Raw genomic sequence first — 18675 nt, 5'->3', positions numbered from 1 at the left:
GGTTTATTTTTAAATGCTCAAAAAGTCAATAGCAGTTTGATTTCTCTTGTGCTGTCTTTGCTGTTCGATTGGAAGTCAAAATAATAGAGTAATGATGAGCAGCCTGTCACTGTTACTTTTTTTGGTTTTTCTTCACCACACAAGCTTTCTGAGGGACTAGATGCTTATGATACAGCATTGCATTATTCAGCCTGCCACTCCAGTTTCCTTCTTTGAAAAGTAGTGAAGGGAGGTGATTACAGTTCTAAAGTGCTGCTTTATTTTAGAATTATTGTGCTGAATTTCTTGCTACCATTGCTATAGCTGTAATCATTTCAATTGCTAGCAGACTTCTCTGTGTTCTCTATAATGCTTTTGCTACCAGCTTTGATAGGTATGCAGCCTGAGAAATTGGATGGTAAAATATAGCGCAAAGATAATACTTTTCTATTTGCTGTTCTCTGCGTTTCTTCATGCTGACTTCAGTGATCCAGCAGAGCAGGTTATTTTCTCCTTACACAAAGCACTTCTTTCTTGGGAGCGTTAAGCAAGTTCTCACCTTGGTATTGTTTACAGTAGCTTCCCACCTTCATAGCATTTCTTTGAGTGGCAAGTATTTTGGTAAGGGCAAGAGGCAATAAGAGACCACTGGAGAGTAGTTTCTCTGGTTTTTATTAACATCTCTGAAAGGCTGTGTCTTTGGAGTCTGCCTTCTTCAAGATGTCAAAGAATGTAGGAATTATTTCAGGTGCTGCTTTGTATCCCTCTTCAACTAATTACTGAAGGAAGATGCGTCAATGTAGAGGTGGTGATAAAAGGCAAAATTAGCTTGCTGGTTATAAGCTATTTGTACATTTGACTCAAAAACTTACAAAAAGACTAAAAACTGGCCTGTATTGATACCTCTTATCTGTAGCTGATGATGTAATCATCAATGTCATTCTAATGTGTTTCAGTATTAGTGCTTCTCAAGCTGCAAAAATACTACTGTAAGCTTAAAAGTTACAGGCTTAGTTGTGTGAAATGTGTAAACTAATATATTTAAACTTAAGCAGCCGTTGTGGCATGTAAATCAATTCCTATCTGAGAGATTAATTTTAATGCTTTCCAAATGATTATTTTGGAGACATGCAGCAGCAGTGGGAAGACGCTAATTTTTGTTCTTTTGCCACAAGATATCTGTTTCTGAATAGATTTTCTGTAGTAACTTGAATACATGGTATGCACAGTCAGGTCTTGTAAGAAAAGACTGTGGTTGTATCAGACAGCATGTTTTCATTGTTTTTTCAGTGATTTTTTTCAGAATGATAATTCTTTGGCTGTAGATTCAGAAGACTTTCTGTTCTTCTCTATTTTCTTGTTTGTATGACCTTTATGATCTAAAAAAAAAGGAAATATTTTTTCAAAATATATTTATTAAAGAAAGAATAATGGCTAGATGTCATGCCACACAAAACTAGAAAAGGTTATTTGTAACAGAGTGAAGAAATTGAATTAATTGAAAGTATTTGTCAGTTAAAAATACCTTACAGTAAAAAATCCAGTGGTGGGTAGCTGTACAATTTTAGCTCTATGTATTTATTATTAAATAATACAACTATAACAATCAACTTCAGTTGGTTAATGGGTCTTGATTTCCATACATTAATGGAAATATCAAAATATATGTGGATTTGGTATTTCGTTATCGCTTATGGAAATGCCAAATCCAACAGGTAGAGTTAGGCTGTTAATTTCCCAGATTTCCTAAAAGCAGCTGCCTTGTAGGTGGGTGTTCACTGAAAGTTTCTTGTCATCAGACACTTGGAGAAATAAAGAGCAAGTTTTCAGTCTGTTACTTACATTGAAATCATAATAATAAAAGTGTATCAAGGATAGAATATTTTTGATGATTAAATGCTTGCATGAAGTAATACTGTTGCAGTTTATCTGTGTATACATGCATGCTGGCCATTATACATGCACATTTCTAGCTACTTACATGTACATGCCTTCCCCTTTGTATGTGGCACAATGGTTGAGTGTCAGATTTAGGCAAATGAGTCTATTGTCTTAAGAACACCCTTAGGAAGATTGACACTCCTATCACCTAATTTGCTTAAGGTTCTTACATGTCAGTCTATAGGGTAGAGTCCTTGATTTTCCTCAGACTTAAATGGAATTTACCAGGACTCAATATGTGTGAAAATCAGAGTACTCATGAGTTTTTCTGTCCATACTTTGTAAACATTAACATATTTTTGTTTTGCCCCATCAATAGCCTATTTTCTTTTCCTGTTTGTTAATAGAACTAGTCTTTACTTAAAAAACCCCAGTTAATCGAAAAAGGTGTTTTATAAGGAGAGATGTGAAACAATGTGAAACAATGACACCGAAGTAAAAACTGATAGCACTAGTAATTAGACTGAACTAGACTCAATGTAACTGATACTGTTGCTTCTTCTTGTAACAACCTTTTTTTCCTTTGTGCTTTACTAAACTGCATACCTTGAATGTAATTTTTTTCCCAGACTTGCCAGATCAAGTTCTGAGGGTTTTCAAGGCAGATCAGCAAAGTCGCTACATCATGATCAGTAAAGACACAACAGCAAAAGAAGTGGTCATCCAGGCTATCAGGGAATTTGCTCTCACTGCAACCCCTGATGCGTATTCACTATGCGAAGTTTCTGTCACACCTGAGGGTGTAATCAAGCAAAGGAGGCTTCCGGATCAGTTGTCCAAGCTTGCTGACAGGATACAACTGAGTGGCAGGTGGGACTGGAGACTGTGAGCTCAAGATGATGATGCCAGTTTATTAAGTCAAAATTCCATTAATAGAAATGTTATGTAATTATTAACATTCTGTTACAAGAAATTGATCTTCATGCAACTTCTTGCACAGTGAAATTCCATTTATTCTGTGATTCCAACTTGATCATTACTGTGACTTTCACTAGTATTTGAGTATATCATATTTAGCATCTTTTTGAATTCTGTTTTTACAGGTATTACTTGAAGAACAACATGGAAACAGAAACTCTTTGTTCAGATGAAGATGCTCAAGAGTTACTAAGGGAAAGTCAAATTTCCCTACTACAGCTCAGTACTGTTGAGGTGGCTACCCAACTGTCCATGAGAAACTTTGAGCTATTCCGTAATATTGAACCCACGGAATACATAGATGACTTGTTTAAACTGAAATCAAAAACAGGTTGCACTAATCTAAAAAAGTTTGAAGAGGTGATAAATCAAGAAACATTCTGGGTAGCTTCTGAGATTCTAAGAGAAACCAACCAGCTGAAAAGGATGAAGATCATTAAGCATTTCATTAAGATAGCACTACACTGCAGAGAATGCAAGAACTTCAACTCGATGTTTGCCATCATTAGGTATTGCCCCTTAATAACTTTACTTCTGAGTGAAAAGCAAAGTCTTATTTATGTCAGTCTAAACCAAAAAGTGTATTTAACAGAGTAAATCTATTGATACTGCTAACATCAACACTTGGCAATCCAATAAAGATGGCATTTACCAGTAATCTGATCTTGACATCAAAATGTTTGCTGAAATATTATTTGGAATGCTACTGTTATGTACTTACTGCTGAAGACGGTGAAGCAAGAGTCATTGGTGAACATGACATTAGAGAAACTACTGCACTTATTTAAAGATCAAAAGAAACAGCAGTTATATGAAGAAAAATTCTAACATCGTCATATATGAGTGGGTTAATTTCCTAAAGAGAGCTCATCATTTTCTACATAGTTCCCAGTATCTTGAATTATTGAGCTATGATATGTTGACCTTGGTTTTCTTTGTATCAACAGTTTCTTGGATGGAACTCTGATAGTAGCAGATTATGATGCCATATAATAAGCTGTAAATAAAGCTCTTTTAGTAAGAATAAAAAAAAGCACTGCCAATTGCAGGCAGAAAACCTTTCTTAGTTTTGGAATGAAAAGGAGGATAATGTGTGTTTATGCACATTTTTTAAAGCATTCACATTTCCTTTAAGAGCCTTCTAAATTAGGCAGAAAGAACCTAACAAAAAAACAAAATCAACCAAACACCACCTCAAAACACACCACTAAATATTGTTTCTTATGAAAAAGCTTGAGTAAGTTGCATTAAAATGACAATTGTATCACTGTCTCTCATATAAGCCTGTGTCACATTTAATCAGCAGATTGAATGTGATTATTTTTTTCTAAAGACCTCTAGTTTTGATCCATTCAATCAAAAGTGTCAGGTTCCAAAGTCAAGGAACTATGCTGATAATCAGTCAGTCTCTTTGAGACATGAAAATCTCAAGATTTAGCTCTGTTATTTCATAAATAAAAGCAGCCTGCCTGCTAGGAAAAATGTGAGGGAAAGATTCTAGAAGCCAAACTTTCCCATAGGTAGAAATGAATAGCAATACAGGCAATGCCATGAAAGGTGGTGGCGGGGAAGTTGTACCAGCTACAGCTTCAAAATAACCTCAGATATATAGAATCTGTTATAACAATTTGATCTAGACACAACAAAGTCAGGTGGATTATTGCAGCAAGAAGGTGGATCACTGTACTATCACCACCTAAATATCACGTAGGTGGAAGATGTTTTTTCTTTCAGTCTGGTAATTTGGAAATAAGTGGTGATCCTGAGGTGCTCCTAGATTATGATATCATTATCAATTTAAAACACTGTTCCAAAGTAGTAAGAGTAAATACATGCTCTCTATAGTCACTCATCCATACAGGTATCTCCAGTATTGCTAGCTTTTATAAAAATAATCTTCACTGTTCCATAATGCATGCTGGCAAAAGGAAGTTTTCACTTTCTGTTCCTTTATTGACATTGTTCTGCTATGCTATTCTGGCTATATGGTATTTATCCCATACAAAATTTAGCATGTTATTTTCTATGTATTTTTTGTTGTTGTTTCTTTCAATTGTTGAACTTTTTTGCATTGTTTGTTTGTTTCAAGTGGCCTGAATTTGGCACCAGTTGCGAGGCTCCGAACTACTTGGGAAAAGCTTCCAAGCAAGTATGAAAAACTGTTTCAAGATCTACAGGACTTGTTTGATCCATCTAGGAATATGGCAAAATATCGTAATGTCCTTAACAGCCAAAACCTACAGCCCCCCATTATCCCCCTGTTTCCTGTTATCAAAAAAGACCTTACATTCCTTCATGAAGGTAAATGCACAAGTACGTCATCTTTTACCAGCTAACTAACTAGCTTTGCTACCTGATAACTGATGTTGATAATTGTTGATTGTAGGAAATGATTCAAAAGTGGAGGGCTTGGTCAATTTTGAGAAGCTGAGAATGATTGCGAAGGAGATACGCCATGTCGGTCGTATGGCGTCTGTGAACATGGATCCTGCTTTAATGTTTAGAACGAGGTAAGTGGGATTCATTAGAGCTTTTCCAAACTGAGAGAAGGCTAGGTATCAACAAGAGGTGCTTTTCAAGTGTCCCTTGTTGTACTGGAGCCGCATGAGTTGTTTTGCTTATTGTAAACAATTTACTGAAATTATGTGGTGTTCTGAAACTGGAGAAATAATTACATTTTGTGTTTATCAATGTATATTAAGATGTTTTATATTATTCCTTAGCTGCCAGTTACTCCATAAAAATGAAATTCTATTAGTGGGAAGGAGGGGAAGATACTGTCTTGAAGGCTACGTATTAATCCGTTTGAAATGTTAACATTGATGTGTGCCAGCCATAAGGCTTTAGTAGAAGTGGGAATGTATCTGAAACAGTGTCAGCTAGTAGTGTTAGAAAACGTGGGAGTGAATGCTCTTTGGCTTCATGTTAGACCAGCTTATTGCATACTCTTTTTCTTAATTTGAGCTGGAAGAGTTTGTAATATCTGACTGTATGCCCAAATCAATGCTCTTTTCAATATCTGTGGGCTTCCAGAGCTGCTTGTCCTGAGATCTGGTCTTTTTCTTTCTGAGCTTGTGATCTTTCTCTGTCTCTTCTTAAACCCATGCTTTACTCTTCCTGGCTCTCACTTGCAGGAAGAAGAAATGGAGGAGTTTGGGGTAAGTGGTTGGAGACAACGTGCACAGACATTCATTCTTCCCTTACCATTTGCATTGTTTCCTACTTGCTACCTAATTTGCTGGTGCTTTGATATTTTTTCTTTTGTTAACCCTTTTTTACTGACAATACATTTTCATCCAGGAGTGCTTTTGCTTTTGATGTTAAAAAACAAACATTGTAAATTATAAGTGATTGTAGGTAGGAGCGGGGTGCTCTCCTTCCACACCTCCAGATTAAATTCCCAAAGGAAGTGACTTTTGGTAAAAGAGAAATTGTAAAATGGCAAGGTTACAACAGCTGAAAATTGCTTTTAAACTTTCTTATCCCCAATAAGCAACTGTCACAAATACAAAAGTTAAAACTTACAGTAGCTGCTAAATTAACTTATTTTCAAGTTACAATTCACCCATCGTTTTTACTCTTAACAATTCAGGAGCAATGCATAGCTTTCATATAGGTGTACATACATTGAAATGTGCATGACATTTGTTTCATCATAAACTAGCTGATCGTTTTATTTAACAAAAAGCTGCCTTCAATCTAGCAAGTCACAAGGAAGTTCTGTAAAACTGGGCTGCATATTTTGTATACAGTCTGATTTTAAAAGTATTTAGAGAGTTTTCAAAATGCCTTCTGTATATGTATTGAAATTCAAATCTCAGCTATAGTGTTCTGTCAGCATTGTCTTTCTGCATGAGCTTTTTCTAATGCTCCAATCTTCTCAGTAGCTGGCTTACGTGAGAGAGCTAGCTGGAATGCTTTTCTAGATGTGTGAAGTGATATTGCCTAGTTGGAGCAGAATAGGTTAAAATATTTGTGTAATTAAAATAGTGCCTGTAACCAAGTAAAATTCCTGACCCTCATCTTTCTATCTGTTATAGCTGTTTGACTTACTGGAATGAGGCATGTAAGCTTTGACCATAGACTGACATTCATGCAATCTTTTGCACGTTTCATGCTTACCAAGTGATACTGTGTTGGACTAAGTCATACTTTTCCCCTCTTTTCTCTCCCTCCTGCACCCCTTCACTGCAGATCTCTCAGCCAGGGCAGTACGAATGCAGCTGTGCTGGATGTCGCACAAACGGGGGGTCATAAAAAGCGGGTCCGTCGCAGCTCCTTCCTTAATGCTAAAAAACTGTATGAGGATGCTCAGATGGCCCGGAAAGTAAAGCAGTATCTCTCGAACTTGGATCTGGAAATGGACGAAGAGAGCCTCCAGACACTGTCTCTGCAGTGTGAGCCAGCCACCAACACATGTGAGCATTGTCATTTGTTACGTATTCTTCTCTAAGGAAGTAATTGGGAACAGTAAGTAGACAATGAGGTAGCAAATGATGTGTCTAGTTATTTTGAAGTACTAAACATCTCTGAATCTTAAGGAAATCATCTTGCAGATTAATAATACAGAGGCGTAGCATTTATATAGGAGATAAGGCTTTCAGATGATGTCATGACGAAATGCAAAAGGGTTCTTTAGATTTTTCATACAGAGGGTATGGAAGACCCACACAGTTCTGATGTACCCAGGCTATTGGTGTGAATACAGCTGGTTATCCAGGATATCTTGGCCTTGGGAGGGAACAGGGGATTTCTTTACATCCAGGTGTTTCAGAAACACCTGAAGGGCTGCAGCTGGCTGCAGCAAGAGAGGGACCTTATATGGGATATTGGTTTCATTTTGATTGAGGGAATGCTGTATCTTATGCCCTTCTCTTCCTTCAGGGTAGCAAAAAATAGTAATTGGAGTCCTTATGATAGCCCGGTATAACTTCCAGTCATGCTTTTGGTAACTATAACAATAGTCATTTATGAGAGTTTTATTCTGAGAAAGAGAGTTAAATACATTTGATAATGTACATATTTAAAATATGAACATTAAGAGGGAAAGGATTTAAATCTCCCCCTCTTTCCCTCTTCATCTTTTCTCTGTAAAGCTGTCCTACTGCATTAACTGTGCAATTTAAGCACCTTTTAATTATTAGTTGAGGGCTTTACACTGCTCAGATTGAAACTCCCACAATATTTTAACTGCTATTCATTCTGCACTTTCTCCCATTTCTTGCCAAGTGCCGAAGAACACAGGAGACAAGCGATCTGGAAAATCTGAAACATCACCAGTGGCTCCCCGGGCAGGCATCCAGCAGAAAGTGCAGCAACAGCAGCAACATAAAGTAAACCAAGCATTGCAGGTCCCTGCTGTATCTCTCTATCCTTCCCGCAAGAAAGTGCCAGTCAAAGACCTCCCACCATTCGGTAAGTGGAACAATGAAGCATTCGGTTTAATACTCTGAAGTTTGTTTGTTTATGTCAGAGAGGCCTTTTGAATCAAATAAGATTCAGACATTTATTTCTGGTAGTTTTATAAGCAGGTTATGCCACTTCATGCAGTGTGTATGCTTAGTTCTTTTCTCTAAAAATGGAAAAAAAGAAATTGAGGAAAGCACACTGTCAGTTTAATCAGTGTAAGTATTTACCCATTACTAGCAGCTGGAAAGTGAATGTTTCTGACTGCCTACCCTGGGATTTTGCTTAACTTTTCCAAAGGGATTAGTGAATTGGAGCTTTTGAGTGGTCCATCTGAGATGTGTCAGAAGTTTTGGTGTTTCTTTCAGAAGCTAAACGTTTAATGTGAAATTCAAGCTTGCTGAAATTGGTAGGCCTGAAGATTCACGTTGAGAATTGTCCCTTTGTCTTCTGCTCCCTAGTGCTTTTTTTATTGTTGTTATTCGGTCATTGCTACCTGTATCTCACTCATAGGTACTGGACTATAGGAATTTCTTCTAATCTGATTTCCAAATCTGTCCCAGCATGTGTACATAGCATAAATGCATTATTAAAGAACTTCTTACATATCACTTGCAGTATGGTAATATTCCTAATAAGTATATGTAGCATAAGTGGCCCTTCCAGTTGGTAAGGTAATTTCAGAATGGTGGTGATTTCAGAAAAGCTTAATTCTGATTTCCCTTTTTGTTAGTTTTACTTGTGCTCTGCTTAGGCTGCTAGTGAAACATTAGAAGCAGCAAAATAAGTAAGAAACAATTCAATATTCGTCTAGCTCTTGTTGATTTTAACATTAAACTTTAATCTTAAGAGGAGTTTGAACCTCCATAGACTTTGTTATTACTCATTGTGGGAATGTTTTAGAAAACTGCTAGGTTATGTTGATGAAGCAGCTGTAAATTATTGCTAGCAGGATTCTGATCCAGCAGATCAAAGATAAATTCTGTAGAATTCCTGAAAATAACCTGTACCACAAAAACTGTCAGGGAAGCTCCATCTTCACTCTAAAGACTGTCCCAGGGTGAATTTTTGAGGGGAAGGAAAGAGAAAAATGGATAAATGTTGCCTGAGGAAAAACAGTTCTTGATGCCCTAGATCTCTACATCATACGTCATCTTTAGGATGTTTTTACTCTTTAGTTTCCAAAAATAAGCTGGTGCAGAGATAGTTCTCAAAAATGGAAGGCAGAAGGGCAGCTGCAGGATGGCCTTGTTTTGTAAACCTGGTCTTATGAATCTTCTTTCCATCTTTCTTTGACCTTCTAGGCTACTCTGAATAGAAAAGAAACAAGAGAACAGTTTCAATTCTTACTATGTAAACCTTCACTAAACAATGAGATTTGTGTGTGTTTGTAGTCAACATAATTTAGTTCAAGTTTCTCAGTAACTGTTACTATGCATATCCTTGTTTTGTGTAATTATATAGGCAGCATCCTGCAACACCAAATCTGCATTGTGTTTTCTCTGACAAAGTATCTCTTTCGGGTGGCCAGAATGAAAGACCAGCTGCATTAATAATGCAGCACTATAAATTACTATATTAAACCAGGAATAGGTTTAAACATTTTGCTTCATTTAATCTGGTGTCAGAAACTCACAAATATCCAGGAAAAGAAAAATGATTTCTTTTCCTGTGTGCTGTCTGCTCTATAAATGCATTGTGAAACAAAAAGATGTATTTCTACTGGACTTCATATCTACCTACATTAATTCTATTTAAAGGCATTAACTCCCCGCAAGCTTTAAAGAAAATTCTTTCGTTATCTGAAGAAGGAAGTTTGGATCGTCACAAGAAACAATCTGAAGACACAGTCTCAAGTGCATCTTCACAGCTGTCTTCACCTCCCACTTCACCACAGAGCTCTCCAAGGAAAGGTATTAAGCATTCAATATTTCTCATTCTGTTTCCTGTTGAAGCTCATAGACTTTGGAAACTTCTGAGAAAGCATTTGGACGCTCAGGATAAATTATTGCTGCCGCTCCTATTTTTGTCACATGTGTTCAGTGACAGTACGGAACGTTTAGTGCAGAGTGGGATACGTGAAAGAATACGTAGGAACCTGATTTCAGGGATACCTGAAAGCTCTCTGGTTAACAAATGCCATGAAAGCCTGATCTAATACAGGATTTGATGGAGAAGGTCACTCCCACTGCAGCTGCTTCTGACAAAAATATCCCCATCATCAGTATTTCCTGCCAGTGGAAGGATGGGTGGACTGAAAATCTTTGTACAGCATACTAGCCTATTAGAGGAATTATTTGCTGTGTCATGCATCTGGATGGGATGTGACCTGTATATGATAGGCAGGTTTAAGATATTCAGGATTCCAATAACTAATACACAACATTGTACTAGCAGCCTCATTATTCAAACACTGGATATTTAGAATCATAGAATAGTTAGGGTTGGAAAGGACCTTAAGATCATCTAGTTCCAACCCTCCTGCCGTGGGCAAGGGCACCTCACACTAAACCATGTCACCCAAGGCTATATCCAACCTGGCCTTGAACACTGCCAGGAATGAAGCATTCACAGCTTCCCTGGGCAACCCATTCCAGTGCCTCACCACCCTCTCAGTAAAGAATTTCTTCCTTATATCCAATCTAAACTTCCCCTGTTTAAGTTTGAATCCGTTACCCCTTGTCCTGTCACTACAGTCCCTGATGAAGAGTCCGTCCCCAGCATCCTTGTAGGCTCCTTTCAGATACTGGAAGGCTGCTCTGAGGTCTCCACGCAGCCTTCTCTTCTCCAGGCTGAACAAAAGCCCCAACTTCCTCAGCCTGTCTTCATACGTGAGGTGCTGCAGTCCCCTGATCATCCTCGTGGCCCTCCTCTGGACTTGTTCCAACACTTCCATGTCCTTTTTATGTTGAGGACACCAGAACTGCACACAATACTCCAAGTGAGGTCTCACGAGAGCAGAGTAGAGGGCAGGATCACCTCCTTCGACCTGCTGGTCACGATCCTTTTGATGCAGCCCAGGATACGGTTGGCTTTCTGGGCTGCGAGCACACACTGAAGCCAGCTCCTGTTCATTTTCTCATCGACCAGCACCCCCAAGTCCTTCTCCGCAGGGCTGCTCTGAATCTCTTCTCTGCCCAACCTGTAGCTGTGCCTGGGATTGCTCCGATCCAGGTGTAGGACCTTGCACTTGGCATGGTTAAACTTCATAATGTTGGCATCAGCCCACCTCACAAGTGTGTCGAGGTCCCTCTGGATGGCATCCCTTCCCTCCGGCATATCAACCAAATCACACAGCTTGGTGTCATCGGCAAACTTGCTCTCAATCCCACTGTCCATGTCACTGACAAAGATGTTGAACAAGACTGGTCCCAACACTGATTACTGAGGGACACCACTTGTTACTGGTCTGCACCTGGACATCGAGCCATTGACCACGACTCTTTGCGTGCGTCCATCCAGCCAGTTCTTTATCTACTGAGTGGTCCACCCATCAAATTGATGTCTCTCCAATTTAGGGACAAGGATGTCATGGGGGACAGTGTCAAATGCTTTGCAGAAGTCCAGGTAGATGACGTCAACTGCTCTACCCCTGTCCATCAGTTCTGTAGCCCCATCATAGAAGGCCACCAAATTGGTCAGGTAGGATTTCCCCTTAGTGAAGCCTTGCTGACTGTCACCAATCACCTTGTTGTTTTTTGTGTGCCTTAGCATTTCTTCCAGGAGAATCTGCTCGAAGAGTTTGCCAGGCACAGAGGTGAGACTGACTGGTCTGTAATTCCCTGGGTCATCCATTTTCCCCTTATTGAAAATGGGGGTTATATTTTCCTTTTTCCAGTCAGGAACTTCTCCTGGCTGCTGTGACTTTTCAAATATGATGGCCAGTGGCTTAGCAGCTTAATTCGCCAGCTCCTTCAGGACCCATGGATGGATTTCATCAGGTCCCATAGACTTGTGCACATTGAGGTTCTTAAGATGGTCTCTAACCAGATCCTCTCCTACAGTGGGCCCAAGGTCTTCATTCTCATGCTCCCTTGCATCTGCCTTCCAAGACTTGGGTGGTGTTGTCAGAGCCTTTGCCAGTGAAGACTGAGGCAAAGAAGCCATTAAGAACCTCAACCTTCTCCAAATCCTGGGTAGCCAGTTCTCCCGATATCTTCCAGAGAGGGCCTACGTTGTCCCTAGTCTGTCTTTTATTCACAATGTACCTATAGAATCCCTTCCTGTTATCTTTCACATCCCTAGACAAGTTTAATTCTAACTGGGCCTTAGCTTTCCTAACCTGGTCCCCAGCTTCCCGGACAACATCCCTGTATTCTTCCCAGGCCACCTGTCCTTGCTTCCACCGTTTGTAGGCCTCTTTTTTTCTTCGAAGTTTCCTCAGCAGCTCCTTATCCATCCAAGGAGGTCTCCTGGCCCTCTTGCTGCACTTCCTTCTAGTTGGGATGCAACACTCCTGAGCTTGTAGTAGGTGATCCTTGAATAACAACCAACAGTCTTGGGCCCCCCTGCCCTCTAGGTCTGTATCCCATGGAACCTTACTAAGCAGGTTCCTGAAGAGGCCAAAGTCTGCTCTCTTGAAGTCCAGGGCAGTGAGCTTGCTGCACGCTCTTCTCACTGTCCTGAGGATCTCGAATTCAACCATCTCATGACCGCTACAACCAAGGCTGCCCTGGAGCATCACATTTCCAACCAGCCCTTCCCTGTTGGTGAGCACGAGATCAAGCATGGCCCCTCTTCTTGTTGGCTCCTCTATTACTTGCAGAAGGAAGTTGTCTTCCACACAATCGAGGAATCTCCTGGATTGCTTTTGCCAGGCCGTACCATCCCTCCAACAGATATCAGGGTGGTTGAAGTCCCCCATGAGAGCAAGCGCCTGTGAGCGTGAGGCTGTTCCTATCTGTCTATAGAGCGCTTCATCCACAGATTCCTCTTGATCAGGTGGTCTGTAACAGATCCCCACAGTAATGTCTCCCATTGCTGTTCTCTCTTTAACCCTGACCCACAAACTCTCTGTCAACTGCTCACCCATCCCCAGACAGAGTTCCATACTCCTCAGCCTATCCCTAACATAAATAGCAATTCCACCTCCCTGCCTGCCAGGCCTGTCTTTTCTAAAGAACCTATAACCTTCCATTTCAGCACTCCAGTCATAGGAGCCATCCCACCATGTTTCTGTGATGCCTATTATATCATACCCCTGTAGATGTGCAGACATCTCTAATTCCTCTTGTTTTTTCCCCATTCTACAGGCGTTTGTATAGAGGCATCTGAGCCGAGCTCCAAATGAAGCTGGCTCATTGGCTGGAGTGACTGGAATATCTCTGCATTGCTCCGAGCATTTATTGTAGGTGCTGGCAGCTGACTGGGTGTGTTGGGATGGAATGATGCCCCCTTCCCCCAAGACATCTCGTTTAAAGCATCTTTGACCAGCCTGGCAAGCCTCCTACCAAAACTGTCCTTCCCCTTCGTTGTCAGACCAGCTCCACCAGCCTCTAGTAGACCTGGCCTCCCAGATCGAGTCCCATGGTCTAAAAATCGAGTCTCATGGTCTAAATTTGGGTATTTGAGGAATGTTATTACACATTGGAGCTTTTTTCATTGAGGTTTTTTTTAAGTGACTTCATCAGGTATTTTTTTAATTGAATTTAGGACTTTAAAAGTTGGGGGTTTTTTTGCTTTTTTTTTAAACCTGTTTTTTCATTGTACATGTTCTGGTTATGAATAGACAAAACAGAGAACAGAGATATTTTCCTATTGTTTAAACAACAAGTCCCCTTGAAATTATGATAACCTAGTTGTACTGCACATAACTTCTAAATTATCTTTTAAGAATATAATAAAGTTCAGTTTAATAGTTGCATGATATAATGGATGGTAGAAGGCATATGTTGAGGTTGAGTTCTCATAATAGAAGTTCAGAATGCTAGAGATGAGTGTGTTGGAGACTTTCGTGTAGCAATAGCTGTCCCTAAACTGCACAGGGATCATAAGGATTTGGAACTCATGTATACTGCTTTTCCTTCTTTCATATCAAATGGATAGCTAAGCCCTTTTCTTAAGATGGTAGATGGCAGTGCCAATCACTTGAAGCCTTATGGCTCCAGACTGATGGACCTAACCAGTTCCTCTCATTTCTTGGAAGTGAGAACAGTAACACGAACAACAGTTCATCAATGGCCTCTGGGATAGGTGGAGCTTATGGAAACAAAAGGGGGAAAAAATAAGTCCAATTTGATTAGCAGAGATCTGAAAATAGGTGAGATGAATATCGCAAGAAAGTGTGAATACCTATCCAAAATCTCTATTGGAGTGATTTTTAATAAGATCAAATGGAGGTGGATGTTATGTAGAGAAGACATAGATTATCACCTCCAGTCCTTGTAAGCTAGCATCATGATTTCTCTCAAATACTACATGAACAAATAGTGAATTTCTGTAAATATAGTAATGCCTGTGCATTCCTTGAAAAACAAGTTGGGATTCTGTACTTGGCTCATAGTAGGGAAAGTAATTGTTTTTTGCAAAAAGCAAATCATAAACATGATTATGGAAAAAAAACCAACCTTGGTTTGGTGGTGATGTGAAGCTAATGGTATGTTCTTTCAGACAAAAATGACAATATTAATTCCATGTTCTTAGCAAATGAATTGAGATGGCTCAATTGAAGTCATCTTGACACTTGTAGGCTGAAAGCAGAAAATGAAAACTGCAGTTACTTGTTGGAAGCATATTGTTTAATGATCTTTAACTTAACTGGCAAGAGCATTCAGCACAACTTGTTTAATACTAAAACAAAAGCTGAATTTGCTGAATTTGTCTCTGACATGGTTTGCAGATTTTATCTCAGTCTGGCAGTGTTAGTGCTACCTCCAAATTACAGTATAATTCTGGTAATATATGCCATTTGGAATGCAATTAGTTAGCAAAGAACCACAAAGAAAGCTTAAAAATCTGGCCCATCTTAGCCAAGATACATAATAAGCAATCAGCCCTGACATCTGGGCTTTATGTTGTACCTGCTGTTCATCTCTGAAGTATAGCTTTGCAGAACACAAAAACTGTATAAGAAGGTCCCTTGGAGTACTTTAAGCAGTAATATTGTCCAGGGCACCTCTTTCATTCCAGTCTTGGAGGCAATGTTTACATACAGGCAGTTGTTTGAGAAGCGAGATCTAATAATGTGGGGATACAGTATAATGATATATTTGAAAATTATTTGGGAGAGGAGGGCAGAGAAGGAGGAAGGTGAACCACTGGTTTCTCAGTAAGTAGTGCTTGTTCCCACAATCTTAAATCTCTTCATAAGAGACAGAATAGACAGTGTTACGTAGTTCTGCTACCTATCTATATCTTCTGCTTCTGTGTAAATGTAATTTTGATTTACTATGGTAGCAGTATTGCCAGCTGCCTGGCAAGGACTGAGTAGTCTTCTCGGAGAGTCTGACTAACTTGATGTTCCCTTTGCAGGCTATACTTTGGCTCCTAGCAGCACGGTGGATAACTTCTCAGATTCTGGTCACAGCGAAATTTCTTCCAGATCTAGTATTGTCAGCAATTCCTCTTTTGACTCTATGCCAGTCTCTCTGCATGATGAGAGGAGACAGAGGCATTCTGTCAGCATTGTGGAGACAAATCTTGGTGTGGGAAGGATTGATAGAAGAATCATGATTGAACCAGATCAATACAGCTTAGGGTAGGAATTTTATTTGTGCTTACTTACTTTATACTTTCATACTTATGTGGCATGTATGTCTATATTTTTTCATGCATCTTTCTGTGTATCTCTCCCAAATACTGTTTTTTTCTCTACTGCATTTAAAAATTGGTATTTCAATGCCATGTTTTGTGATAATGTTCCTTTTTCTGACAAGAAAAGGTTTTGCACTCTTGAGTATGTGATGAGGTCTATAGAAGTAAGAGTTTATCTCAGTAGACCTTATCATCTGAGTATTTAGTAGTGCTGTAGATTATCCTCTTTATGGCACACTAGTATCATAGCCTGTTTTCTAGATGGGGAATCAACTGAATTAGGTGAGAAATTATTCATACAGTTATTCAGTGATCAAGCTAGTAATTTTGCGGTTTATTTCATACAAAAGTATGTATTTATCTAACTCAAAAATGTTTTACCCTGAATATCTCTTTTAGTCAACAATAATCGGAAGCTAAAATTTACATTAGGCTGCTGGATTTCTAGGTAATATTCTAGGTAATTAAGTTCTGTAATGATGGGGAGGCTAGTGCTGTGAGGAGTTCTCTAAATCTCTAGTAGTGAGCCTTGGTCTGAAAATAACTGGAGGTCTGGATCCTATTTAGTCTCCATTTACTTTTCTGACCTGTTATTTGGATGCTTCAGTCCTCTAAATGATTTCAAAGTTTTTAACCCTGTGGGGTCTTGTGCATGGTAAGCCTGTTCTAAGGCTGGTATAGTTCAGTTTTGGGAATACCATGCTATGCAAACTCTTTAATCAGCTGTCTTAAATATGTGGAAGAGCAGGCTTCCAGTCTGCATAGCAAGCTGCCCTGGAAGGACAAATCCCAGGAGCCTGGGTAGCTGCTGAACAAAAGTGACAATATTGGTTTTCTCTAGTACTATGTAAAGTGATAGTGTCAGGCTTTTTTACTTGCTGAAAGGCTGTAGAGAACATACTTGCTTCACGAAGTAGCATGTGTTTCCAAATGAAGGTTAAAATAAGTTTCTGTTTGCAAGAACTATTGAAAAGTTGGCTTTCAGAGTTTCCTAAGCAGAAAACAAATTCTGAAAAGCTGAAACTTAAACCTGAATATCAGCTGCCTCCTGCTAAAACTCCTTGACTTATGATTCTTTGCTTTGCATGGCTGGGAAAGCAGAAGGAACCTATCTATCGGTCTGTCCCCCTTTATATATGTCAAAGGGCTGCTGCAAAGTTGAGGGTTTACCTTTTGAAATTACTCTACTGAAGTCAGGTTGTCTGTCTAGTAATTGTTTTGTTGAGGACAAACTTGAAAGGGAAGTGTTCTGTTCTCAAAAATGGAATTAGTCATTAATGCAAATAATACTTACTATGAATTGCATCATAACCTTCAATCATAGAATCTTAGAACAGTTTGGGTTGAAGGGACCTTTTAAAGGTCATCTAGTCCAACCCTCACCTTCCCCCCAGTATGTTTGCTTTTCTCTTGATTGTTGAATTCTCCATGTGTTGTAAATGATCTCCAATTCCAATGCTGGATTTATTTATTTTTATTATTTTTTCCCCCTTGTCAATGTGCATCTAGCTCATATGCACCACTGTCAGAGACTAGAGGCCTGTATGCTGGAGCAACTGTGCTTTCTTCTCCTAGTACAGAAGAGCTGTCACAGGATCAGGGGGACAGAGCTTCGCTTGATGCAGCTGACAGTGGCCGTGGTAGTTGGACTTCTTGTTCGAGTGGTTCTCATGACAACATACAAACAATACAGCACCAGAGAAGCTGGGAGACTCTGCCTTTTGGACATGCTCATTTCGATAGTTCAGGCGATGGGGCAGGACTGTGGGCCTCGGGCAGTCATATGGACCAGCTGATGTTCCCTGATCACACCACAAAGTATGGCAGGCAAAGCCAAGGCAGGGAGGGCCTTGATCAAGCACAGTCCAGAGCAAGCTGGGCATCCTCAACAGGATACTGGGGAGAGGACTCGGAAGGTGATACAGGTACCATAAAGCGGAGGGGTGGGAAGGATGTTTCAAGTGAAGCTGAAACCAGTAGCATAACATCCGTACCAGCAGAGGAGTCAAAGCCAGCTCCCATGCCCACTCATATAGCAGTATCATCAAGTAGTACAAAGGGGCTTATTGGTAAGTTAAGTTTTGTTTATCATGAAGTATTTTAATTAATTTGCTTATGGTTCTTCATATTGTTCTAAAACTGCATTTGTTTTGTCTGGATTTATTTTATTTTATTTAATTTTCAAAGCAAAACTGAACATTTTTCAGTCTCTCTCAGATTTTGCTCTCTAAGTGTGCATTTATTGCTAGGGAAAATATCACTTACTGTTAAGTCTCAGCACCTTTGTGTTTCTAGAGAGCCTGCCGTACATCAAAAAACTAGCTCAGCTGCTGGACAGTGTATTGAGAGGCTGATGGCTGATGTATTTAGATGTCTGTTCTGAAATGTGAATTTTTCTTCACAGTAAGACTCCACATTCTGTATTTAGGAATCTTAATAAATGTGACCTCTTTTTTTTTTTTAGAAGTGTTTTACTTTATGTATCTGTATGACATGCCTGATAATTGTGAATATCCTTACTTCTGAAAATGGGATCACTTTGTGTTTAAATACCAACGAAAGAGTTTATTTGGAATGTTGAATCTGAAGAGGTTCTTAAGAAGTTAGAGCTGTTGAATGATTTATAATCATTTAACAAAAGAAAGATCAAATAATATATAAATTAATATATGAAGGTAT

The 18675-nt window shown here is 39.3% G+C and overlaps 1 protein-coding gene across 1 annotated transcript in view; it reads left to right on the top strand.

The window, feature by feature from the left end:
- Positions 1 to 18675, top strand: part of RAPGEF2 (Rap guanine nucleotide exchange factor 2) — a gene marked incomplete at both ends in the record, with an annotated part of 190703 nt that overhangs the window by 168550 nt on the left and 3478 nt on the right. The window contains 12 exon segments of the mRNA XM_080620366.1: positions 2490 to 2730; positions 2964 to 3347; positions 4928 to 5139; positions 5225 to 5348; positions 5973 to 5996; positions 7033 to 7256; positions 8068 to 8253; positions 10005 to 10157; positions 14315 to 14377; positions 14380 to 14388; positions 15715 to 15940; positions 17506 to 18065. Coding sequence (XP_080476492.1) covers positions 2490 to 2730; positions 2964 to 3347; positions 4928 to 5139; positions 5225 to 5348; positions 5973 to 5996; positions 7033 to 7256; positions 8068 to 8253; positions 10005 to 10157; positions 14315 to 14377; positions 14380 to 14388; positions 15715 to 15940; positions 17506 to 18065 — 2406 coding nt within the window.

The sequence above is a fragment of the Psittacula echo genome (assembly GCF_963264785.1).
Source record: "Psittacula echo genome assembly, chromosome: 1".
Classification (NCBI taxonomy): Eukaryota; Metazoa; Chordata; class Aves; order Psittaciformes; family Psittacidae; genus Psittacula; species Psittacula echo.
The sequence above is the reverse complement of the archived record's forward strand: the minus strand, read 5'-3'. Positions and strand labels throughout refer to the sequence as shown.